The sequence below is a fragment of the Corvus cornix genome, chromosome 1 (genome assembly GCF_000738735.6).
Source record: "Corvus cornix cornix isolate S_Up_H32 chromosome 1, ASM73873v5, whole genome shotgun sequence".
Lineage (NCBI taxonomy): Eukaryota > Metazoa > Chordata > Aves > Passeriformes > Corvidae > Corvus > Corvus cornix.
In genome coordinates this window covers 88504011-88530315 of record NC_046332.1, presented here as the reverse complement: position 1 = coordinate 88530315, position 26305 = coordinate 88504011, and the positions used below count along the sequence as shown (strand labels likewise).

Here is a 26305-nt window from a genome sequence, read left to right as displayed (position 1 = left end):
GCTTGCAGGAGTTAAACCTCTGCTTTCTTTCTGGACTTCTCAGTAAACCAAACAGGTTTCTCTATCAGGAATGCTATTTGAGAGAACAATGTTTTATCAGCACTTGCATTGTGCTAACAAAGTAGGTGTTTGAGTAGTGGCTGTGGAAGGATTTCTCATGTTTGCAGTCTAGTTCTCTCTCACAGGACAGAACATAAGCTGTTCAGCACTTCTTAGTCAAAACTGGGTAAGTCTTACAGAACTAAGAGTTTAATGCAAAGACATGGCTTATTATGGGTCATTTGGGCTAAGTGAAAGAACTGAAACAGAAAAGAAAAAATATATTCCAGAGCAAGCATGAAAATAGAAGGTTAAATGAAACCTAGAATAGTTACCAGTAATTTTCATTACAAAGCAGCAAATACAATAACAGCAGGATTATGATTCTATTTATTTGATAACAGTGATCTCTCAGGATGAGTCCACTTGGGAGAAGTCTCCTTTTTCATCTGGACAAACCCCCTGCTGCTCTGAGGCAGACTCCCAGCCTTTTTGACCCATTCCATGTTACTGTGTACTGTGCAGGACAAGAAAACAATGTCATAGGCTCCACAGTTTTTCCACCTGTTTTGATTTGCGGACCTTATGGATTTGCATGGAGAGAAGTATACCAGAATTAAACCTACTGACAGTAGGAGTGCCTTTGCTGGTCACTTTACAAGGTACTCTTGTTCCACAGACTCCCAGGACTCCTTGAATCACAGACTGAAGAATACTGTTGACTTGAGTTGTGTGCAAGGAGTTTCCCTGAGTCACCTGTTGAAACTTGGGACGATCCCAGAGTTGTGTTTCTCTCTAAGACACCTGCAGAATTTGACCTGGCAGAATACTCTCTTGGTACATATTACAGAAGCTGACTATTTTCTTTGAGTTTTAAATAGCATTTTTTACATTTTAAAAAATAACTATATAAATATATACAAGGCTAGCCTCTAAAGTAAGAGAACTGCAAGGTTCTTGTAAAGAAGCAGAGAATTTTATCTATCCAAGGCTTTCCATAGCGTCACCTCATCTTCACAGCAAAGTATACCCCCGGCAAATAGAATGGAGCCTGTTGCTCCACATGGAGACATCTTCATAAATAACAAGTCTAATGCCATAAGTTATTTGAAAGAAGAAAAGCAATTTTCTCCTTTGTACCTCAGCCATGGTAAAAGCAGCAGCTATGACTATGGAATGTAATGAACATGATTTTAACCTCATTCCCATTGTTGTTTATTTACACTGTTGCACATGAGATCAAAATCAGGTTCGTTTCCCATTCACTCTACAGCAGTTCAGTTTTACTGAGCTTTCTCTAAACTTCCAAGTGCATTAAACACCAACTCCGGTGACATTTTTAATGCATTTGGTATGAGAACAGGGGAATTTTTTGACGTTCAAGATTTCCATTAACTCAATAGCCTTCAGCTGAACTCACTGAAGGTCACACCAAGCAATATTAGTCACTGATCACTTTTTAATCTTGTCTCAGAGTATCTCTGAAATACTAATTGCTTATTTTCCTCAGTTCTCAGTTATTCAGTTTTTAATTCTAAAATTACTTTAAAGCACTCTAAAATAATGTTGTCAGCAGAGGCAGAATACAGAGTATTTCTGTAATGTTTTCTAACATGGGAATAATATTATTATAATGATGCTGGCTCCTTCTTTCTGATTTTAAGCCCAGAATTGGAGTTTGAACTGCTAACACTCAGCTGTGATCTTACCATTTAATATCACCTTGCTAGTTATGTCTGACAGTTTTTTGGTAAAGTACCAACTCTGATCAAGAATCCAATTGTCAAACATTGTCCTCTGCCAAATTCAAGCTCCAAAATTCCACCAGTGGGGGAAATGGAACATTCAAATGCACAGACATATTGCAAAAACTATTAGGTATGAAAGACCATCTGAAAAATGCAGCAGAACTGATATTCTTGAGAAAACACACCTTTCTTTCTATACAAGATGAAGGTGTAGTAGCACCTTCCCTGAAAAGGAAAGCATAGGTGACACTGCTATTCTAATAAAAGCACCTTTAGTAAAGCCACCCTGTTTTGCACTGCCTATCTGCGTAACCCCAGGTTTTTGATACTGCAGCGGCCATAGGAGTTAGGCGGCTTCCATGGAAGGCCAACCTACATTCAACTCCCATCCTACTTCATCCCCACATCCCACTTCAGGTCCTGCCAGGGCAGGTAGGACTCAAGGGCTCCAGCAGATGAAAGCTGAAAGGTTCTGAGCTCTGCTGGTCATGGGTTTTATCAGCTCCCCCTGTGAAACAGGGGCAGAGGAAGGGAGAGTACATAACATCACCTCCTCAGAGCACATGGCTGAGAGCCCAGCAACGGCTGCTCCAGCAGCACCTGCTATGGGAAGGGAAGGCAAGGTCCTCTAAGGGCAGCCCCAGGAATCTGTGTGACGGCCTGGGTCACATTTTAGGTATAATCACATGATTGCAGGTGTGCAAAAACATAACAAGGAACTATTAGCAGACCAATTCTGTGCATGTGGAAACAACTTGATCTCTGTCCAAGTGCTACCTTCAAGCGATAGGAAGTAAGACCAAAGGTACTTTACATTCCTTTCTCTCCTTCATAAATATATGTAAGGCCAGTGCATTACTGGACTGTCCCTAAAGACTCCTCAGGTTATCTTCCCTCTGTTAGGGCATCTGGGGAGGTAGGCCATAAGGAAACCTCCAGAGAAGGCAATAATGATGCCTACAGGAAAGCTACACATTAAATTGCCATGCCAGCCCCTATAAAAATGGTGGTTTAGAGAAAGTTGCCTTTGGGAAATAGCACATATGAATATGCCAGTGATCAGGATGAAGGGTTTTCCTAGCAAATCATGCAGTACTAATTGCTGCTCCAGTGGCTGACTTTGTGATTGAAAAAAGTGATTTTGTTTGGAAAAATCCACCAAACAACAAGTTTTAAATAACTAGAGCCTTTCCCCCTAGAAAAAAATCTTGTATGAAGAGACATCGCACAAGTGGCCATTAAGAGTGACTAGAGACAGACCCTGCTACGGCTGAACTGCTAAGCCTTTTGAAACTCAGTATGTACACCTATTTATTTACAGGACTGGCTTAAGTATTATTTTAGCATTGGCAGGCAGTTCCAACTATAAGCTAATGAGAAAAGCTAGGCTTTAAGGCAAGCCCATAAGAGGAGATGCAATTCAGCTGACTGGATAGCAACAGATTCAGGTAAAGCGTGCAGTGTAAGTGAAAAAATAATATAGTATTCCCACAGACACACAAGATTTTATCAATACCAAGGCTCAGAATAAATGATGACATATACATGTGTTAAGGAGGTGAAGAAAAGTCCAAGAAAAGGGAAAAACTGGTGAGGCAAAGTCCAAGAAAAGGGGAAAACAGAAGGACAATTGTGCATAGAATGGGACAGGAAGAAGAAGCCAGGGACAGAGACAGGAAAGTGCAGACCCAATTCACGAATCTTTCTGATCCTTCCAGCATATGAAAAACAGGGCCTCTATGCCTCACAAAACAGAAAGCATGCTAGGACATGGTTGGCATGGTCAGGATTTCAAGGCATGGATAAATGGGAGTAATGCCCTAGACACAGTGTCATCAGGTACAAATGAGGGACACTGCAGGGGATAATGGAATTCGCAGATTGCTGTCCTCAGGTCAGCACCACAACCCTAGTTCAGCTAGTTAATGATTAGAAATTACTGCCTCCAGGTGGCTGTCTTATCTGTAGCCTGGGATATATGTATTGGTGGTTTCAGGGCAGCTCCAAGTGCATGGGCATACGCAAAACGTTAACCTCAGCCAGGTCCTGTGCTATCTCCATGATTTGCCATCCTCCCCATTAACACACTGTGACACCCACACTGGCCTGCTCCCTTTCCTGCCCAACATTTCTGCAGGTGAGGAAAACAGAGAGTTTCAAATTACAGAAGTAACAGAATTACAAAGATACAGAAACTAGAGTGATCAGGTAGTAAAATCCCTACAGTAAATATGCTACCATTACTCTCACGTAGTAAGACCACTGTGGTTTCTAAATCTAAAGTTTAAAGAATTAGATAGTCACATTAGCACTCCTTGACTTCCATCTATTAGCAAACTGTAATAAGCAGATACAAAGAGATACAGTGGAGTGGCATGTAAACAATCATTCATCATTTTTATCAATTAATCATTTATCAAGTAACTTACCACAGTTATAGCATCATTCAGCAAAGACTCTCCAAACACCAGGATATAAAGCTGCTCATTGACATGGATATTTTCAAAGACGGCTAACACCGCCACGGGATCCACAGCTGAAATGAGGCTGCCAAAGAGCAAATTCTGCAGCAAAGTGATATCAGTCAAACCAAATGCACTGATCTGGCAAATTCCATAAAGGGAAATTCCAATGCCGATGGCATTCCAGAGTGTACCCACCACAGCATACCAGAATATGGTACCAAAGTTCTCAAAGAACAGACGAGTTGGCATAAAATATCCAGCGTCGAGTACAATGGGTGGTAACAGATACAAGAAAAATACGTCACTGTTCATTACAGGTGGGGACTTCTCCTCTGCTCCAAAAATAATCCCACCAAGAAGCAATCCAACCAGAATAAGGAGACAGCTTTCAGGTACTATTGAGGGCAACTTGTGATAGAGATGAAAGCCTTCAAAGGAAATTCAAACACAAGAAAGGGAAATGATTACTTGTACCGAATCCATAAGATTATTCTGGATTCTGTTGTCTTCATTTCTATACTAAACAAACAGCGATTGCAGAGCAATTTCATTTTCATTGCAAAGACTGAACTGGACATCCATAATGGGTCAAGGCAAATATGTTGGCTAGCACAGTTAATTCAGTTGATTTGGTGGAGAGACAAATTAATAGGTTGACATTCCACTTAAGAGCTAGGCTGGATGGAGCAACTGTGTGCAAGGGTTCTCTGTGAAACTGTGGGGTAATTTTTTAAATGTGGAATCCTCCAGAAACACAATCCAAATGCTTCTCTAGGGCAAATTACATTTAGATAGAGAAAAAAAATCATACTAACCACTTCTTCCTCTCTGGACAGCTTCACAAAGGAGTTTAAAGAGTACATTAATTTCATTTTTACTTTCAGAGTCTCAAAGCTAGTGAGGGGAACTAGCACATGTGACCTGCACCTAGTCACCCATGATCACTTCCCCTACAACAAGGAGGAAGCATTTACAGATACAATTATTATTTTTAGTGAAGCTGCCAAATTAATTTCACAAGAATCAACATGTTTTCCATAAAGTGACAGTAAGTTGTAGCCTGTATTATTATATTCATTCTTCTGTATCATATGAATTGTGGTAGAGTCAGGATTCTCTCATAAAAATCTGTGCAAAGTACTGAAGAAATGAATTTTAAAAGGTTACAAATGCGGACTTAGAGGTTGAATGTTACTTAGCCTTCTAAAACTCTCAAAGCCATGCAGTTTTGATTTAAAGATTCTAGTTACTTATAGAAGTTGGCTGTTGTAAGGATAATTCTGGTAATGAATGGGAAAAGTTTTGAAGGAGCTTACTCTGGCCAATCTAATGGAATGATCAACCTTATGCACCAAGGTCACATTCCAGGTCCCAGCGATGCCAATCTTTTCCAGACTCCTCCTTATCTATATTTGGCCCACATAATTATATAGAAATTGATCCACACCCACGAGATCCCACAATCCCTGCCTGACTAAAAAGCATTTAAATTATTTTAAATGAGAGCTGCACGGAAACACTGGGTGTGGTAATAACGGGCGTCTATTTCAGTAAAACTATTTCAGTAAAAATCCCACCTGTAGTCGAAACAGTTAAACTACTGCAGTCTTCATATAGTTTACATCCAGTTTCCCAGTTTTGGGGTTATGTATCTTGTAACACCTATTTTGTTAATTCTCCTTTCACCACAGATTTTTTTTCCAGTTAAAAGAAAGCCTGAACTTATAATTAGGAAAAACAAATTGTTAAGGAGCAAGAGGAAAGCTGTTTTAATCTACAGACTTTTTACTTATATATTCTGTAACTATTAAAACTATTTTTAAAATCAAGCACCTCAAGTTGCATTTTTTTTTCCTTTTTGAATGAACACAGACTGCTTTCAATAATTAGAAACACAGCCTATGTGACTCATTAGAAGGACTGCCAAATCCATTGCCATTCTTCAAAACCAGAATCACCAATGTCCTATTTTGGCAGAACAGGTAACGATCCTGGAAAAATCAAGAATTTGCAGTTGGAGACTTGACTCTTCACCTTTCAGCCTCTTCCATATAGACATTTTATGATTTATCTTAGTTTCTGCAGTGACAGAAATAGAATTCCTATTCAATGGTCAGGAAGTTTCCCCTGAGTAAGTAGGTTTTGCCAAAAGTTTTTTTAAACCCTTCAAAAGTAAATTTGAAATCATTTCCTCAATAAAAATTCAAGAGAAGGAAAATTTTGTAAATGCAGCTTTTGATGAAAACAAAAATAGTCCCAACCGCTTGTAATGCAATGGCAATGAAATGTCTACTGTGAGTAAAAAAATTAAAATCTTTTCTTTTCTCTTTACAAATCACTCTGGAAAGTTCATAGCCTGTCAGAGATTTGGGATTCCACCTCATTCTTAAAGGTAATGGAAAGACTCCCACTAAGCTAAACATGCTTTTGATTCATGTAAACAGCATCAAAATTCTTGGAAGACTTCCTGCCTACGTGAAAAGTATCCAAGGGTGATTAGGGACAGGCTATGGTTCCTGATTTGAAGACAGAGAGCTAGGATTTAGAATCCAGTGCACATCAAGTCGTAGCAGATGCCCTGCAGGATGAGGGACATCTTCCCTTCTCTGCTGGATTCACAGCCACAGGGTCAGGAGCGCCGCGGGAGCAGATCCCCTGCAGTACAGCAATACTCAGACTTTCACGCTGAATGCAGGACTACAGCTGCTTTCTTCTCCTCTGACCCTATTCTTGGGCTTCAGATTATGCAGTGACTCAGCTTCAACAGCATGGAAGATGCTTATTGAGTAAACATCCTCCATATATCATGGCAAAAATGGCAGTAGGACACTTGCCTAAAGTGCAAGTTTGGTATGTTTCAAGTTAAAAGTCCTTAGAATCCCAGTTTCCTTTTTTTGGGGGGTGAATTCCAGTGCTTTCTGATGCTGGAAATGCCACTAAATGAGTACCTCTGAACAGCTTAAACCTTCTTTCAGGAGAGCAGGGTTGGAAGGGTATCAGCTCAATTGTCAGAAGAAACACCTCTCATGCATTTGTGATTAAACATAAAAGTAATGGGAATCTGGATCAGTTACACAACATTCTGTAGGTTTAGTAGCATAAAAAATAAGTAAAACTGGGCATTAAGTATACTAGTCTTACTACTTAGAGATTCCAGCATATTCAGGTGCAATGGTCCCATCTAATATACTCATGGAGTCCATCAGCACGTGAGTAACGCACCTCTGGTATCAACACACAAAAGAAGAAATAAGTAGAGATAGTTTTAAAATAATTCCATTCAAGGCAGTTTATTAGATTTTAAATTGTGCTCATGTCCTATACTGGAATAAAAAGCACCACGTTCTTAATGTCTTCGTGAAAATGTATCTTGTCAGAATGTTCAAGTTCTGCTTGGCAGCCTCAGGTTTTCCTTTTTTATGCTTTCTTGCTCCCTCTAAACCAAGCCTACAGTGACATGATCACAGGCAGGATCAGACAAACCTTTCAGGTAAATTCCCTATAAAAATTAGCAAATACTGGAACATTTCAGCTCTGGTGAAACTGCACTTCTGTGAAAAGATATTTGCTAAAAGATTCATAACTGGGTGCTGCAGTTGAGTTTTCTCTGGGATCTTTCACACACTGAGAGAGCTGTTATTACACAGGACCCTATCTTCTGAGCTCCTCACAGCTGAAAAGACCTTAGGGATCTGTTCATGAAGGTTTGATACTCGGCAGTGCCAAGCATAAGCATTCAGTGCCTAGCCCCAGAAAGGAATTTGTGATGCCAGATTAAGCACCGAAGTTTCCCGGGCAGTGCAGGAGTCTCGAGGTGGATTTCACGCTGCCTGGCATGTCAGGGGCAAGATGCCTGTGCTGCCCAGCAGGAAATGATGAGGAGAGGAATGCATCAGAGAGGCTCCTCTCTCAGAGGGCCGCTCTTGGGGCTACAGGCAGTGACATGGGCTGGGAAACCCATATTCATCCTTTTGAATCGAGACACATGTAGTAACCAGTAGGACATGGCAGAGCAGCATTTAGGTATCTAGGCAGTTCAAAACTGCCTATCTGGGCTATCCTCAACAGAAAAGACGGCACAAACCAGTGAAAATTTGACATGGAATGTGACTTCGGAGCAATGGGAGCCTGACCTGGGAAGGTTTACCTGATGCACTCACTGGATAAGGAAGCACAGACAGAGCTCCAGGAGCAAGAACTGGATGTTCCTAATTCCAGTCCCGGAGTCAGGGCGCCTGCAGATAGGTGTGGTGAAGCTGAGAACTGCCACACCTAGGGCCACTCCTGGATCTGGCCCTCATTGCTCCGAGCACACGCACTGACAACAGCATGTCCTAGATTAGCCACACTTGCTTTCATTTGGTGTAACTGAAAGGTTTTTAAAATTATATGCATTTTTCTTCAGCTGTGCTGTTTGCTTGCTTACTTACTAGAGTCACACTGGAAAATTAAAGTAGTCAGGCAACGTTTTTTTTTGTTTTAACTCTTTAGATGCCTATGCACTGGCAAAATATCATGATAGAATGTATAGTCTTCCAGAAATTATGTATTATTGTGTCTGTATGTGTATTTACATGTTTCAAATGGCTTACCTTTTAATGAAAACCTTTAATAAAACAGAAACTTTTTCAATAGTTTTAGCTTATTCAAGAATTTTTGCTTTATCTAAACTCAGAAGCCAGAGCAATTTTCGGTACTCACCGGGCTAAGTTCTCTACCAGACTCCCTGTTTTCTGGTTATTACAGTTCATATTATATTTGAGTGTATCATATTTGAACTCTGTTCTGATTCTGCAAACACCTAAGTGCATACTTAAGACTAAGCATGCACCTTTAATGCATTAAGATATATGCATCAGGATACATGCCTGCTTAATGGCTGCAACACACAGTATTTCTGCAGGAAATAATGATGGCAGAACAAGTTACTTGGGTCAAGGATCAGGCCTCCAACCACAATATTAGCCATGGCAGGAGGTGAGTACAAATTTTTGGGTCTTCAGAATCCTAATTACCTGATCACTGACGAAATTGTGACACAGTCTATTTAAATTTCACAAGCAGAGGTTAAAATTTTTAACTTTGATAAAAATATTTTGTCAGAACGAGCATGATGGTATTTTTTAAGGTAATCTGTGCTGCAAAGTCAGAGTTCTGAATGGAACAACTGTAGTGTGAGTAAACTTACTTATTTGGTCCCAGAGCTTTATTCCTTCCATTGTCCTCTAGGTAAGAAGACATAAAGTTCATAACTCATAGAGATTTACTGGAATTTAAATAGCTGTCTAGCACACCATTACCTGACATTTTTTAGACTATTATGATGTACACCTTTCTCTGTTTGGGACGTAGAAGTTAACTAAAAACATGATGTATAAGCTGCACGAAACTCATTGAAACTATGCAATGCAAATGTTTTCCACATGAGGGAAGAGGTGCCCTTCCTTACTCGTAAGAGTGCTGTCTTTTATATCTTTCTCGGGACATAAGTGAATGGTGGAAAATCAGAGTAAGAAGGAGGCATACTCTACCCTCATAAATATTTTCTTTTCATCGATCCGTTGTTCTGGTTTGAGACTGTCATTATATCCGGCGTTATTTTAAGAAAAAGAAGACCGTGCTCAAATGACAGCAGAGAGATCAAGAAAAAGTCAGTCATGCACCGGGTGAACTCCGGGTTTTACGGTGCTCGTAGTCCGGGGCTGACCCGTCTATTTTCTTCTCCGCAGCTTTCCTAACTGAGAGAACCCCGACTCCTGCCAGCCAAATCCCGCCCGGACATCCCGCTCCGCGGAGGAGCATCAGCCCCCGCCCGCCCGCCCCGCGCCCCCCGCGGCGGCCGCGGACCGCCCCAGCCCGGCTGTGCGCGGCGGCCCCGGGAGCGGCGGCCGGCCAGGTACGGGCAGGGAGGGAGGGTCGCCCCACGGCCCCGCTCACCGATCTTGGCGAGGGAGGCCAGCAGGATCCAGAGGGTGATCTCGAACGGGATTTGCACGTGGGGGTAGTCCAGGGTGAAGACGTGAAGCCGCGTCTCCTCGAAAGCGGTGCCGCTGGGGCTCGGAGGGGTGCCGGTGCCCATCGCCGCGGCGCCGGGCAGCTGCCCTTCCGAGGTGGCCCGCGCCTCCGCCGCGCCGGCCGCCAGCGCCGCCAGCACCGGCAGCAGCGCGGGCACCGGCAGCAGAGGCGCGGCGGGGCGCGGGGGACCGCGGCGGCTGCCCCATGGCGTCCCCGCTCCGCTGCCCTACAGCCCCGCGCCGGCCGCCGCCACCATCCCCGCCGCCGCGGGCACCTGCCGCCGCCGCGGCCCCGCCGGCCCCGCCTCCTCCCCGGTGGACTGGGCGAGTCCCGGCCCGGCGCCGCCGGCCGCCCGCAGCGCTCCGCTCCCCCCGGGCCGCCCCCGGGGCCGCCCCGCGGGGCCAAGCCGCGGGGTAGCCAAGCCGCGGGGTAGCCCCGCCGCAGCCTCCCGGCCGCCGCCCCGCCGCCCCCGCCGCCCCCGGCTCCGGCCGGCCGCCGGCAGCCTCCGCGGCAGCGCCCGGAAGGGACCCTGGTCCTATGTCCAGGTCCCGGCCGCCGCCAGGTGCTGCGGTGTGAGCGGGAGCTCGGGCACCCCGGGACCAGCTCCTGCCCCTCAGCACCTGCGAGGATGAACGGGGCTGCACAGGTGTAGGCAGCGCCGGGGAGTGTTCCTTTAACTGCAGGTTACTTTAAGCGAGATACGTATGCAGTCATACAAATACATACATATATATTTATATAAACTAAAGTGTCAACACACTCTATATGGATACGCCTGTAGATACATATACAGTCTCTACATACGTATATCTAAAAGCAATTTATGGACTTTATATGTATGTATGTACATCTATACACATACATGTAAAAAAATATATATATGCATATGAATGCTTATATGTATATGTATATAGTAATAAAGTATTTTTTACATATGAATATGTGTGTATGAACATATGTATTTTGCCATTACCAAATATACAAAAGGTGTTTCTACCACATATATGAAAGACAGCATTCTGTTCACACTAATTAAAACTCTCTTAATTTGGAGAGTTAAAAGACCACGCACTGTATACATATATGTATGTAGATTCATATATATGTATATCCATGTTCTAGAATATAGACATTTTATATTCTATATGTAGTTATACAGTATATTATATATTTAATACATAATATAATATATAGTATATTGTCTATATGTTTCCACCTCTCAAGCAGGTGATAGGAACAATCCCATTTCTGTTAATTAAGAGATATACATTCTATTATTTCAGGCAGTTAAAAGTGCACACTGTATAAGCATATATGATTGCTCATTCATGTATTCTCATATATGACTGATAGTATATTTATGTACATGCGAGTGTGTGTTGCAAATACTGACCATGTGATTTGCAAAATCTTGTTTCTGAAGGCACTGGGAGCTGATTCCGTCAGATACTGCTGAGCACCACATTTCTGGATTTCCTAAAAGAATGGAATCTCACCCATGATTTACTCATGACTTCACCACATATGAGTAAGACAGTATTCCAAAGCTCAAACTCATAAAATCTTTAGAGCACACCATTGTGCATGCCTCTATAGCAAAGCATGTCTTTCTTGACTTCCAATAAAACTAAAGCAGGAAGTAGGAGTTATTTTTTTCACAAATTTATCAGTGGCTGCTGTTTCTGTAGGGTGTTAAAGTTCAGAATCAATTAGCTGAATATCTGTAGTTGTCATTTACCTTCAGAATCTGAAAAAAGGGCACTAAGCCTGTGGTTTCAATGACAAATTTTAAGACATAGTATTTATAAAGAAATGTTCATTATTTATCTACAATTCAGTCAGGAAAACATGTTTTAATATCAAACCAGTATATTCACCATCCAACTCTCTAGCACAATGCAGTATCGTCATATCTTATTTGTTTTATTACATTCTCTGAAATAGGGGAAACACATAAATATTGCCGATTCTGAGGACATTTCCTTTATATGGAAAAGGAATACGAAAAGAAAATGGTCTTTAATTTTTGAATCTCCTTGTCCCAGTCAGACCATCCATAAGAAAAGTCTAACCCTCAGGTGAAGGAGATACCTTTATTTATTATAAATAATAAATTTAATTCAGTCTAAAATTATAAGATCTGTAATGGTACTTGCATGTCTCATTTTATGACCTTTTCTGCAGATGAAGAAAACCTTTCTGAAAAATGCAGTTATGAAAACGTCAATACATGCTCTCTAGGATCCCTTCTAGTTATCTACCTGCAGGATGCTGCACTGAACTGAGACTCATCTTCAGTAGTGTCAGTGAGAAGCATTGGCAAGAGCAAGCTGTCCCATCGACCCTCTTCTCTAATATCACCTCATAATTCTGGTATATGCTGGAATTCATACCCCCATTCAATAACACAGCCAAAATGCACTGTAGAGCAGGGAAATGAGCCACTGTGCAATAGCCCTGCAGGTCCACCAGCTGCCAGACCAATATTTAGAAATTTGTGAACTGGCTGAGGAATTTCCCTTTGCCATAAGAGGGGAAGGAGGACTTTAAATGGGAAAAGACTGAGTCATACAAAAGTGGAAGAAGATCCATTCTCATGGAAAATGTTCCTCATTGCTGCCCTGTTCATTACAGGCAGTGAGGGATGACAGAACACGGCTGCTGCGTCCTGGCAGAGACAGAGAGATGCTTCAGTACCCAGGTCATGTGCTTTTAGTCACAAAGTTTCGCCCACACACGGGAAAACAAACCCTTCCTTGGGGCACCATCCAGATATTTGCCAATATTTGACCTCTTATTTTCCTCCACTCCAAAAATAAAAGGGCACACACAACAGAAATCCTTCTAGCTCTGACACTGCTGTGGGTCCGGTTAATAGGCTAACTTTCTTTTTGTATTAAGCAAATAAGAAGCTGGTAAATGGGAATAAAAAAAATGAGGGAAAGATGTCATTAATCCTGAGGCTGGAGACTTACATGCCAGTAATAAAAAGGGAAATAGCACGTTGACACAGATCCCAAAACACTGGAATAAAAGAGAAAATGGGAGTTGAAATTAATTATTAGAGTTGATAGTCTATTACTACACCAAAATAATGTATTTTATGGATGGATTGTATAGGTTAAGAATATCCACCATTTGAATAGGAATTGCCTTTACTGGATAGAATGATGCAGCAGGGGAGTGGGTCCTATTTGTCTTTGGACCTAGCTGAAATAGATGCAGTGAAGCTCAGCATGGTATAAGGTACTGAAGTGATTGTGAAGATTCTGTCACTATTTTGACACATGCCGCTTTTCATTGCCACCAGCCATGGTCCCACAGATGCTGAGAGTTTCACCAGGCTGGAAGGACTTTGCATCCAGGCAGAGCTTTGCCTGAGACAGCAGAATGGGGTATGATATTCCTGTTATCTCAGCTTCACCCAGATAGGTTGTATGAGACAGCAGCAGCAGCTTCACCCCCCTCCAGTACCCCTCACACTGTGTCCAGCCCTGTGGGTATCTGTGCAAGAAGCAGCTTCTCTTGAAACCATGACTGGGGACCTCACCATACAGAGAAAAATATCCCTGAGCTTCAATGCTGCCCAAGAGGGGAAGGCAGGGTGTCAGGGAGAGCTATAGAGGAGACGTGAAGGTGTGTTCCTGGCGCCGTGGTGTCTCGTCATGGCTCTGCGCCTGACAGCTCAATGCATCTGCTTCCACTTCAGAACAATTTTCTGTCGGGTCGCTCCGCACCATTTCAGTGATAGCACAAACAGAAAGCACGTACGCCGCACTTGCCTGATTCCAGCTGATCCATAGAGGACCTTCCCGCAGTGCCCCCACCGCTGCCTCACTGCCCACGCAGCGCCGTGCCATCTGCGCCCGGTGTACTTTCATCTCTTTAATTCTGCTCCCAGGCATTGTCTGTTTTACCAGATACAGTGCTAACAGCACTTCACGTGACAAAGTGCATGTTATTTCATACATCAAGATGCTAATTCACATGACTCAGTTTGTTTACCTTTTAATCCATTTATTGATTACTACTGGAAATTACTACCAGAGCAAGGGACTGCCCAGGGTACCCACAGAGTGCTGTTTGGGAAAGGGAGGCATTTGCAGACACACCACACAAGTTTGCAGTAGCTTGAGTGGCTCATACAGGTGTTTGGACAGTTTAGTTTTACTTTTGTTGGAGTAGGCACTGGGACTTTCTTATCGTAAGCATGGCTTTGAGTTACACGGGTGTACACTGTCTGTGATTATTAATCCAGCTTTATCTTTATAGTAGGAAAGATAAATCTATGGCTATTAACAAAACTTTGCTTTCACAGTGAAAAGGAAAAAAAAGGTAATTTGAAAAAGATGAGAATTTTCACTGTATCATAAATTTAGCTCCATATTTTAGGGATTCCCTAAAAATCATCGAGTTGTAATTTCATACTTGATTTTCTGACCTGTCTTTGTCGTCAAGAAAGCATTTCTGGAAAATGTCACTGTGACTATTTCAGTAACTGCATCTCCTACAAGAAATTTTATAGGTGTTCTCTAGAAAATATAATCAAAAACCAAAATGGTTGGGGGGAAAACCATAAATATATTAATAAATATTTGTCCATCATTTTCATTGCTGTTCTAGTTTGACAGACATTTTAAGCAAAAAAAAAAGTTATATTCTATTGCTGATGTTTTATTTTAATGGAAATTAGCCCTGTGCAGAGAAGCTTACTGTCTCATACATCTTAAATGTTCCCTGACACAGCCCATATAGAAATATTGTAAAATCTGTGTTCCTGGTTCAGTAGAAAAGCATAAGTTTCACCATTGTTCCTAATAAGTTCTCCAAAACAACCGAAGACTTTTCCAGTTTTCCCCAAAAGTGTTTTCCCCTAAAGCACAGGAGACTTAAAGGCAGACCACTTTGCTGAAATATATTAGTGCGTTACTAGAATAAATTTGTTTAAAAATCTAGTTTTCCATTAGAAAAAGGAAGGGAGTTTCTGGGCTATATCAGGCAAAGAGATGGTTCATCTTGACATCTGCAGCTGTATGGGAATCACAATAACACAAGGTTATTGTGCCTTGTAGTACATGCAACCATGATGTTCCAAGAGTTAAGTGAAAACAGACACCAAAGAGGGGACATAGAGGTTTTTTACTTATTTAGAAGTAGCCTCAATGAAGATTTAAGAATTATAAAATACAAACATGCTTGACTGAGAGTGGTCTTCTGGGAGGGGGGCTGGTCACTCACCCATATTATGTTAACAATCATTTTTCAAAGTCTATTCCATTAGGGGTTAGACTCTTTTTATAAGTACTGTGTCATCAGGGCCTTGGCTGAATAACTCTGTCTCTAAATCCATTAATTAGTGAATGAATATCTCAGCTATCAAGTGATTTATTATCTGAAATCAATAGTCCATTGAGGATGTGTTTTTCTACAGCCTTTTCCAGGACTGCTTAGCAACCGTCCCCATAAACCAGGTCCACCAGAAGCATGATACCTTGCTCATATGGGCACTTTAATGGCAGCAATTTAGCTGTGCAGGTCTGAACTTTGGTTAGCCATTTTAAGGCCCTTACTATGTTAGCTGTTGTGTCTGCACAACTTGTTTTTTTTAAATTGGAAAGAGTTGAGAAAGAGGATAGGTACCGGCAGTCTTTTAATATTCCAGGATTCCAGGAGTGGTAGAAGCAGCAGGTTGCCTGGCTATAGACACAGAACATGAGGGAAGGAGCATACCAGTTTTTTAAATCTTCAAAAGCAGCCCTGTAAATGAAGTGCTGAATTGAGAGTGATGAACTCTGCTTTTCTGGGGTTTCCTTGGGCCATACTCAGCATCAGTCACAGCACCAGTCACAGTTATTCCAGCGTGAAGCCCTGGGGGAGCAATGTGTTGCTGCCTCTGTGGATTACAGGCAACCATCTCCTGAAAGCCAGGGCTAATCTGGGTATCAGATTAATTGCACCCATGTGAACACTCTCCGAAAGACTTTTCCTAAGGCTTTCCCCAGCCAGCAGGTGTGTACACTGCACTCTGCTCACCATGAGTAAGCATCTCTAGCAGATTCAGACAGGAAGCTCTGAGAGAGCATTTTGTGCCTCACAGCAAATAACAGAGAGGTTTTAGCAGCACCACAGGGCATCAGAATTAAATATCATTCCCAAGAACAGAAAAAGGGACCTGCCATAAATTACTGTTTATGTGGACTAAGTGATGTTTCTGGAGCCAGGGGAACATATATAACCCAGGAAGACTAATAACCCATGAAGTTAATTTCTGCTTTTACTTCAAAGTAAAGTGCCCTTCTGTTTATAAGACATGCAAAATCAAGAGGAGGTGCCCACAGAGTGGTTGTACTGTTTTTCCTTTTATTACTTGTGTTTCAGGTGATCTTGGTATCACTGAAAAATTACATTGTTGGGCACATTTACTGGAAACCTAGAATTCGAGATGACAGACTGGTCTCCTTTGCTTAAGGCTTAGAACAATCTAATTGTTTAATAGCTAAGCAACATGTTTAATGTTTAAACAGTAAATCCCCTCTTTAGCTCACTCTGCACCAGGACACTTAGTCATTGAATGATTTCTGAGGCTGTGTCCCCATTCTGGCTGTCAAAAGTAGCCACTGTTCTCAAGCTTAGCACCTGTCACTGCCATGAATACAGAAATACTAATTTAAATGTTTAACTTTGGGGGCAAAAAAAGTTAATGACTAAAAGAATGCCTCCAGTTTTAGCCTTGCAATACCATCAACAAAAATGAGAATTTTCCTTTGAAAGCAGAGTTTGATAGATTATGGTAGAAATGATGAACATATTTCTTAACACTTTCCCATGAGTTCAAGTGTTGAAATTGGAGACTGAAGTGATTCCTTTAGTGCTGTAGCCCATATTTACAACTCTGACAACCTTTGGAGCATAGAGATGTAACCTCTGTTTGCAAAGGGCAAGGTAAAGACTGACCCAATCTTGCTAAGCTACATTTCCGACTCACTCTTTGCCACTAGATTAGTGGCACAAGTGTGTGGAAGAAGCGTTGCTTTCAAAAATGCTGGGGGGTTGTGGATTTTTTCCCTGAAGAAGTTTCATTTAAAAATAAATGTTACAATGTTTCTCAAGCAGTTCTGAAGCAAGCAAAAAATGTGCCCAGACTACTGTGCTCTGTCTTGAAATCAACTACCACCCTATTCTCAGTCAAGCACAGCCTAAACTCTGCTTCCCCTTTCACCGACATGACCTGGTTTGAACAGGTATAGCAGGTCACAATTCGGCCCTTGATAAGAGCTTTTCTAAGAGGACTCAGATCTTAAGCAAGAGTCTAGAAATGTCTACTGGGTTGCCTTACAGAATGCCATCACGTAGCAGCGGTGAAGGTCAGTTTATAACAGTAGCTGGAACAGCATTTATACATGGTATAGGGAGCTGTTCATCCCATGGCCCCTTTCTCATCTGTACCTTGTTTCTGACACCCTCTTGTTTCTCCTCTTTATCCCAAAAACCCACCTGCAAAATACAAATAAATGCACCCAGTGCTTCCTCAGGTCATCACTAGCTCCGAGGAACCATCCTTTAGCAAATGCGTAAACACTACCTTAGATTCTCTACAATCCTCGAAGCTGACTCTCTCTTGAGAGAGTGGGATACATGCTATATGTATCCCACTGAAGGCAGGGAAGTGTTCCTGGCAGCTGAAGCAGAAGTAGCCCCAATACAAAGAAGGTGTTTTGCAATTTGAATTGCACTGAAAGGTAGTTTGTGAATTGCCGCAGTGGTCAGACAGAGAATTAAGTGTCTGTACACTAATACTGTGTATGTCAGACTTAAATTGTGAGCGTATGTTATCTAGAAAAATAATTAAACCAGAATAGGTGGTAATTTTTATAGACTATGTATAATTTTCTGTTAGGATTCAGAAAGATGTGTTTCAAGAGTTGATTAATAATTCTTTCCACTGGCTTGTGTTTTGTTTATCTCTACTCAGTTTTCCATTATGTATTTCTCTTTATCCAGCCTAACCACTGAAGTCAATTAGCATCGCTTATGTGACTATATTTTCACTGCAGAATGTTAAAAAACCCTTGCAGAGTCTTTAAGTGCTTACCTCAGCTGTTTGGCTCTACAACCAATAGATAGCTGGTGTGAAAATAGGTTTTCCACTTGACTTGGTGGAGTTTGGCTTTAAATTTTACACAGAATGTTATGTGTGGCTTGTTTTCAATAAATAGTCCAGGTCATTGTTCCTATGATTCATGTGTAAAAATAAATCTTCTTCACCTCTTCGCATAATCCTGTCTTTGGGAAAGTTAACACAAAACAATCAGGTAAGAACTTAAAGAAGATCATTCATTCATTCAAGAAGACATATAATGGGAAAGTCCACCCTTCCCTTTGCTTCTTAAAGAGGAAGTGTATTTGGTAGAATACAGTCAGCGAGGCTGTGAGAGTTGGAAGAAAGCCTCTGATTTGAAGACACCATAAATTTAGATTTAAAAGGACTACAGCTGTTAAATTCTGCCTCTGCGCTCCAGAGATAAAGAGTACGACATTCAGCTGCACAAGGAAACCTCCCCAGCCTACAGCCTGGATTTTAGCACTTCCGAAGTGGAATTGCATCAGTGTATGGGGTTAAGAGAGCAAAGCTGCAGTCCTTAGAGCAGGCAGAAGCCAGGCATCAAAATCCTTTTTTTTTTCCCTAGGAAGAGCTTTCTCATGATTTCAAAAAAGATACTATTGAACCCTATGCCTCATTTAACATTCCAAAAGAGTATCAAGAAAAAGGTACAACACTCTCATTATCACAGTTTTTCAAAAGAAAAAAATGAACAGTAATAGCAAAAATTGCTGATATTATAAAACTTCTCAAAGAATTTATATGACATTTTAAACTGGGAAGATAGGAGCATACAGGAGCTTTCAGGAATGGAAAATGTGGACACTTCCTTGGAAAGCTTTGAAAAGAGTGGAAGCTTTTGTTAACAAGCTAATGGTTGCTCACTGCTATAGAAACAAACTGGACACACTGGCATAATGAGGAAGATGTCAGATTTTCTCTGCCTCAGTGAAATTACTTCAGTTAATTTTCTCAGTGTTTGATAAACTTTTTAAATGCAAGATATATGTAACATACCACTGAAAAGATCTGATGAACTTTTTTAGTACTGACAATGCTTTGGTAATCACAGTATCACTTTGGCTCCTATACCCTCTTCATCTATCTGGTTTTGATTATACTGAAATGCTAATAGTTTAGTAGAGAGCAAATTTATTGCTTCTTCAGTGACTAGCAGACAGCCTCTTTTCCTTTTATATATATATTTAATATCTATATCAATTAATTTACACACAAACACACATGCACACATATATGCACATATATATATGAGTATAATTTTATTTATTTTTTTATATCTTCCATTTAATTAGCTCTAATAAACAGTCCTACATTCTAAATTACTTTTCCCTTTCTTCATGTATGCATATACAATCTGCTCATTTATAAACCATTTCAGCTGGGCATAGATACTTAAATGTTAGACTTCTCAACTTAATTGCAAGCATTTAAAAGTCAAGAAAAAGCAGTAGGATTTGATCCCGCAATTACATATGGGCATCAAAATGTAAGCATAATTTTAATCAGGGAAAAGGCTGCACAGGGCAAAAAACCAACAAACAAACAAACAAAAAAGCCCTAGGGAAAACAAACAACAAACCCAACAAATGAAAAACTACACCCTGAAGAAAACCATCCTAAGTACCAAAGCTGAAAAGTGCAGATGAATGGCAAAGTGTGTTCCAATGCCTACAACAAACAAACCTACTCGTAGAAGCCATGTTAGGATAGCATTACTTTATTGAGAAGATTGTATCCATTTCCTTGTAATTTAACCTGCCTCTGATTGCTTTCTTATGCAACAGTCTCTCTTGGAACATTGCATCATGGAAAAAAAAGGTGGAGCAGTTATATTCACAGTCATTAACTACCAGCATTTTTTTTAACTCCTCCTGCATGGCATCTATATGGCATCTCCGTCTATACTTTATGAGGAAGGAACACACTACCAAAATAAAGAATTAGCAAAATTTCTAACATAATTTGTTAGAAATTGTCACCTCTTGGTGTATAAAATAAGTAAATCCCCTTCTCCATTTGCAGGTGCCTTGGAAAACGCCACTTATGAGGAGAGGAGCAGAGGCTGTATGTCTGTCCTGTGCAATTAACCTCTGCTTGTCTTGTGGTGAAGTAAATTTGTCACATAAGCAGTTTGGTTCTCATCTCAGCTTGACCAGCATGTTGGTGCCAGTCCTGTAATTGTAGCAAACACCATCCCTCCATGTTTGAAATAAACCAGAGCAGTTGTTTAACAAAAAAAAACCTTAGAGAGGAAAGAGGAATCTGTCTGACCTGTGTTTTCTATTGCAGAAGTCAAATACCTTGAAACTCGAAGCTGTAAGAAGTCCAGTAGTGAAGAGCCAACAAATTTTTGATCCTACATGCAGTCCAGTCCTAGCAGTCCTAGGATTCCCAGACTAGCTCAGTACCCCACACATGTGAGAAGATGCATTTGTAAGGCAAAACAGATGAGCTTCTTAAATGAACATGGGCATGGGGTTCATGATACAGGTGATGGTACAGCTATTCTGATTCTGGAAATTGCTTTTTTAGGGTTCATGCAAGTATCTTGGTACAGAACGACTGTAAAAAGTATCAGCATGATTTTTAACAACTGCTCACAAGATCAGCCCTAGCATCACATAAAATGTGTTCAGATGCTGCTCTAAAAAAGACCAAAATCTCTCAAACCTCCTTCAACTCCCCAGTAAAATGTAGTCATAATTTTATTTTTAGGGTGCCTCATCTGTCCTGTAGCAGTGGCACGCTGGGATCTATTTAGGGCTCCTGGAAAGCAGCAGGCACTTTGAAAAGGTCCATCAATCACTGCCTGTAGATTCTGCCTCTTAGAGCTGAGCACAAAAGACGCCCTGCCTTAATAAGCTGGGCACACGTCTGAAGCCAAATGTGGTGGATTCAAATCCTACATTTTCCCACAGCTACTATTAAAATATCACAGGCCAGCCTAGGACAGGTGCCTCCTCCTCCTCCATGGCTCACTGCTTTTATCTCTTTTCCTGAATTTTGTTCTTACAGTGCTGGGATGGAATATGAATTCTGACCCTTGCTGAGAAACTTGTAGGTGTGTGCATTCTCCAGGTATTTTTTAATTGATTACTCACTGGACAGGAGCCATGGATGAGGGTTTGGAGTAGATGACCTCCAGAGGTCCTTTCTGAACCATTCTGTGATTCTGTGATGAGCAGAGATTTTACCTACCAACTTTCTAGTGGTTGCCTCCCTGGGAGCATTTGATGAAGCCTTCTCTCCTGGGATTGAGGGTCAGGATTCTCTCACCTGTATCATGCTAAAATAGGATGAATAGATAGATACAAATTTCCAAAATCACATAGGTCAAAAGAACGGCAGGTTCAGATGCAGTTTTCAGAAACAGGCATAATTGTTATGATTCAGAGCTGGCACTGAGCTGAGAAGTTGGCTTCCAACTCAGGAGGTCACTCAAATTCTGGGTTTGAACTGTGCAGTTTACCCTGAGAAATGATACCCAAATGCTTCTGTGTAAGGCCAAAACCAGAAAGTATGTAAGTCTCCTCAGTGTAGAAAATCAAGCAGTTGACCAAACCAGCAATTACTGCAGGATCCAGATAATCTCCACATACAGAGAGGAGAAGTTTGGGTCTATTTGAAGAGAAAATCCTGCTTTGTTGAACTCAGTTGCAAAAAAATTCCAAATCCAAATATGATTTCACCCTACATTATACTATTGCCAGTGTGGAGATCTTTTGGTTATAGATAAGGATCAGCCAGGGTTTATTGCAAAGTTTATTTTGTAGTAAGCCTGTAGCAGCAATTAAAGTTCCAAAACAGTTTTCACATACTAGTAATTTAAAGAAAAGTACATCTCTGAAGATGTAATTTTCTGTTTTTAATCTCTATCCAAAGATATTCATTAACTTTGAGCAAATTCCTGTCAAACAGTTATAATTGTATGAAAAAGATACTTTTGCAGACATAAAAAAAGATGACTGCTGACTTTTTCCTTTCTCTTCTATAAGATAAGCCAAAAGAGATGACCTCTAAAGACTGGTACATAAATAACAACTCAGGAACTTGTTCATAAATGCACTATAAGATTAAACTGGAAAAGAACTAAATTATAAATCATGAATGCTGGGTAATAAGAATGCAGAGTAGAAAGCAGCAATAAGATATTTTGATTCCTTTCAAGTCACAACCTGCTTCCTAAAATGATACCTGAGGTCACAGAGATAATACATGTGGAATTGGAGCTTGTTTTTAGCTCAGATGTCAGAGCATAGGTGATTTCAGCCTCATTGCAAAAGTTGTAGCTATGTACAAAATTACAAAGGTTCCTTTTATAATTATGTCAAGCAACTTAAAAAAAATTTCTTACCACAAGGTAGGATAACAATTAGCAGAAAAAAATTATTCTTTATATAGAATGGTTCTATGTGCTATTCTAACATATAGTTAATTTACTTAATATGTAAACTCTTCTGGGAACAGTCTTCTTTTGGTTTATATTTAGCATGGTGAGTGGGTATTTGATGTCCTTTAACATGTAGAGGTCTGTGTAGGATGATAATGTATTGAGGAAAAGAAATCTTTGATCTAAGCTACCACCCAGCTGTACCTCATATCCTGACCACTGTGCACAAAAATTTGTCAGACTCATGCAGAGAGACTATCCAGACATAATTTCCCAGCAGTCAATGAAGATCTTCACCAGGATAATTAATTATATACAGACGATACATCAATACTTCCTTCCTGCCTGGCAGCATTTAGTTCTCAAAGAGGCAGCTATAAGTATCTGGCTTTACTGTGAAATTTGTATAAAGACACCATAATATCTATGGCATCTATAACATATGCAGACTCAGACTGGTTTTAATTCTTTACTCTTTGTGTATCTTGATGTTCTTAGACTGACAGAACAAGTACACTATTAATATCTAGTTAATGATATCATAGTGCACTGATCTATTATTTTGGGGTTTACATTTATCTCTATCAAAATATCTCTTTATGTACATTTTTTAGTATTTTTTATTAAAACCAGAATGAACTTGGTATTTTTCCCTCCTTACACTTGCAGAAATCATTCTGTACAAACCCTGAATGAGAATACCATAGTAGATACTAATAAAATGTCATTAGCAATACCCGTTTGTCTCTTGTGAGAAGGATGTTTTAGGGACAGCAGTGGCTCTGTAAAGTATACTAAAAATAAATCTTCTCAGGCTTTGGTGGAGGCATTTTCAAGCTGAAATACCTGAAAATTCTATCATGGTTATCATGGTCAGACCTACCATAACACCTGACACTAAAGGAAAACAATACCAATTTGTATCACTGTGGTTCCTGGAAAAGACAAACAGTGGGGACACCAATTGTTTACTGGGCAGTTTGGAAACATAAAATAACTTTAAGAGCACAAAGCCCTGTCCTTCATTTATGCCTTTGTTTAATACCAACTAGTCCTTAGCAAAGGCCCAAGTCTGAAAAAAAATAAAGACATACTACTGTCATTTCCACAAGTTATTTAGCTCTTAATGGAAGATTTCTTATTGATTTCAATAACTTTATTCATATGGGATCAACCTTTAAATGCTTGCCTTTAATGAGACTGCTTCCAACCTTCAAGTTAAGCATTAAGGTCCAGATCCTTGTGGGTATTTACGTGTTTAATTATTTTCCTGTATCAGAGCTAGCCCATAAAGACACGTTCCAAATTCTTGGTCATAAAGGCATGACAGTTCCTAGATACTTCTTTTTCCACAGGCAGCCTGCCAACTGGAAAGCTTCTTGCCTCAAAACTTCAAGAATATCGTGTGTCAGTCTGGCACAGGGAACTGGTCACTAAATTCAGATCATGTAATACATAGAGGCATGATGTTTTCTTTCGGTGATATAAACTTTTGGAATGGAGTATAGAACTTCAAAAAACCCACATCTCCCTTCTGTGTTATGTCCTCTGTCTTCTTTATGCTAATGTTTTTTAATCCTACACCAAAAAAAAAAAAAAAAGAAAAAATTTCCTAAAGATAGTTTTTAAAAGGCAACTACTCTGATAAGGGTTCTGACTTCAGTGGGTGTTAAGTGTGGGTGTCATTCTTTTTCATATTCAGCCCGAAACTTATTTCTTCTTAGCACAGCTTACTTTTGGTTCTATTGGTTTACAGCAGAGGATTTGAATGCGTCGCCTTTCCTTATTGGCTCTTTAAATACACTGCTTAATTCCATCAACAGAGGTCACTGTAGCTCCTTTCCTCTTCGGTGAAAGCATTCCTCTTCCAGCAGATAAAGCAGAATTAATGCTGTCATATAGCAGAAGTTTATCCATTAGAAACAGAAAAAATAGTACAGGAAAATTTGCACATAATGGAAGGCTGGGTAAAAAAACCCAACAAACCAAGACAAGCTGAAACAAAACCCCACCAATAACAAAAATAACAACAATAATAATAAAGTGAGCTCATTTGAGCTTGGGAACTTAACCTAATTCATGCAAACTTGTTTATATGAAGTTTTGAGCTTGATCACTACATCTGCCTTTCTTTACATTACCTAGGAACAAGACATGTAAATCTGATCTTGGCACCAGCTGTTCTATCTGCTCTGCAGTTCTTGGTAAATCAGTATCAGGCATTTTTACACAATGGAAAAACAAGGAAAAAGCTCCTGAAAAGGCTCCTTCAAATTGTTGAGACTTTTGACAGCAGTCATCACTTTCATTTGAATCTATGTTTGCATATTTATGAAAATGATGAGGAACAATTTTGGAATATTTATCATTAAGTGGAATTCAAGCCAAAGGGTCCATCTGAGGCAGCAGTAATGTGAGCCTTGTAATTTTGTATTGCTAAAGCCATTACAGCTGACAGAGCCAAATACACTTAAAGACAGAGAGTCTTTTAGAAATGAGGAGAATATGGGAGTTGTACACAGTGAGACACTGTTAAAGACAGATAGATAGATAGATAGATAGATAGATGTTTATATATGTGTGTATGTGCTTAATGTGTACATGTAGAAATAGCTTAGCTTACAGAGGAGGAAAAGAAGATTTGTCTCAAAGATAAAGCAGTCATAACAAAAGCTAGCTTTTCTTTCATAAGTGCCAAAAGGATGAGGTCAGTGGAATACTACTCCAGGCACAGTAAGCTGCATATGTTCACCACTAAGGTGTCTACACATGGGGAAGGTGTCTGAGCAGCCCCTGGGGTCAGCAGAGGCTGAACTCTTTATCAGGTCACTGCAAGGTAGCCATCCACATGTTCAATCGATTTATGCCCTTAGTGCCATTGGCTGCCTCGAGCAGATCCCCACCAATTTCAGCCTCAGGGGTTCTGTCCAGCTGCCCTAAAGGTGGCCCAAAGGGCCTCTTTAACCTCTGGCTGCTGATCCAGGGAGCAAAGAGCTCCTGTGGTTCCTCTGCCAACCTATCAACTCAGATGGCTTGTCGCATCTGTGTATGACTTAGCCTTGAGTGTCTTCAGCCCTAAGAGACTTCTCCTAGTTCTAACACCTGTGCTACACATCTGCAGCTTCCCATCCCCATCAGACCTAAATGGAAGAGGAGCAGCTTCCAAGAGTTTCTGTTCCATTTTCCAAGAGAAAAATGTGTTTGCCATAGTATATTCACTTCCTACAATATCACCAGTTTTTGGAACTAAGCAAAACATGCAGAACATATGTAAACAACAGTGAATGTACAAGGGAAAAATGAGTGAAAAAAAAGTATTTTTTTCACATTACATATATTTTTTACATGTATCTTAAGTATGGTAAAATTTTATGTCATATCTTAGGACATTGGGTGTTTGTAAGCAGCAAGTCCTGATGCCTGGTTTGAAGAAGCGTACAAACAATTTCTGTGTGAATTGTTTCCTTTTTTGTGGTGCAAGATGAATGAAAGGTTTCAGCCTGTTCTTTTGTTCCTTTCCATAGTT

At 40.5% G+C, this 26305-nt stretch overlaps 1 protein-coding gene across 1 annotated transcript in view; it reads right to left on the bottom strand.

Annotated features, from left to right (window-relative positions):
• The window catches only part of SLC9A2 (solute carrier family 9 member A2), a 34623-nt gene extending 24236 nt beyond the window's left edge, over window positions 1–10387 (bottom strand). Inside the window, exons 1-2 of the mRNA XM_039549065.1 lie at window positions 10190–10387; window positions 4217–4680 (exon numbers count right to left, since the gene is read on the bottom strand). Of these exons, the coding sequence (XP_039404999.1) occupies window positions 4217–4680; window positions 10190–10331 (606 nt within the window). The 5' untranslated portion in view covers window positions 10332–10387. The remainder of the gene's footprint in view (window positions 1–4216; window positions 4681–10189) is intronic.
• Window positions 10388–26305: the final 15918 nt, after the last annotated feature.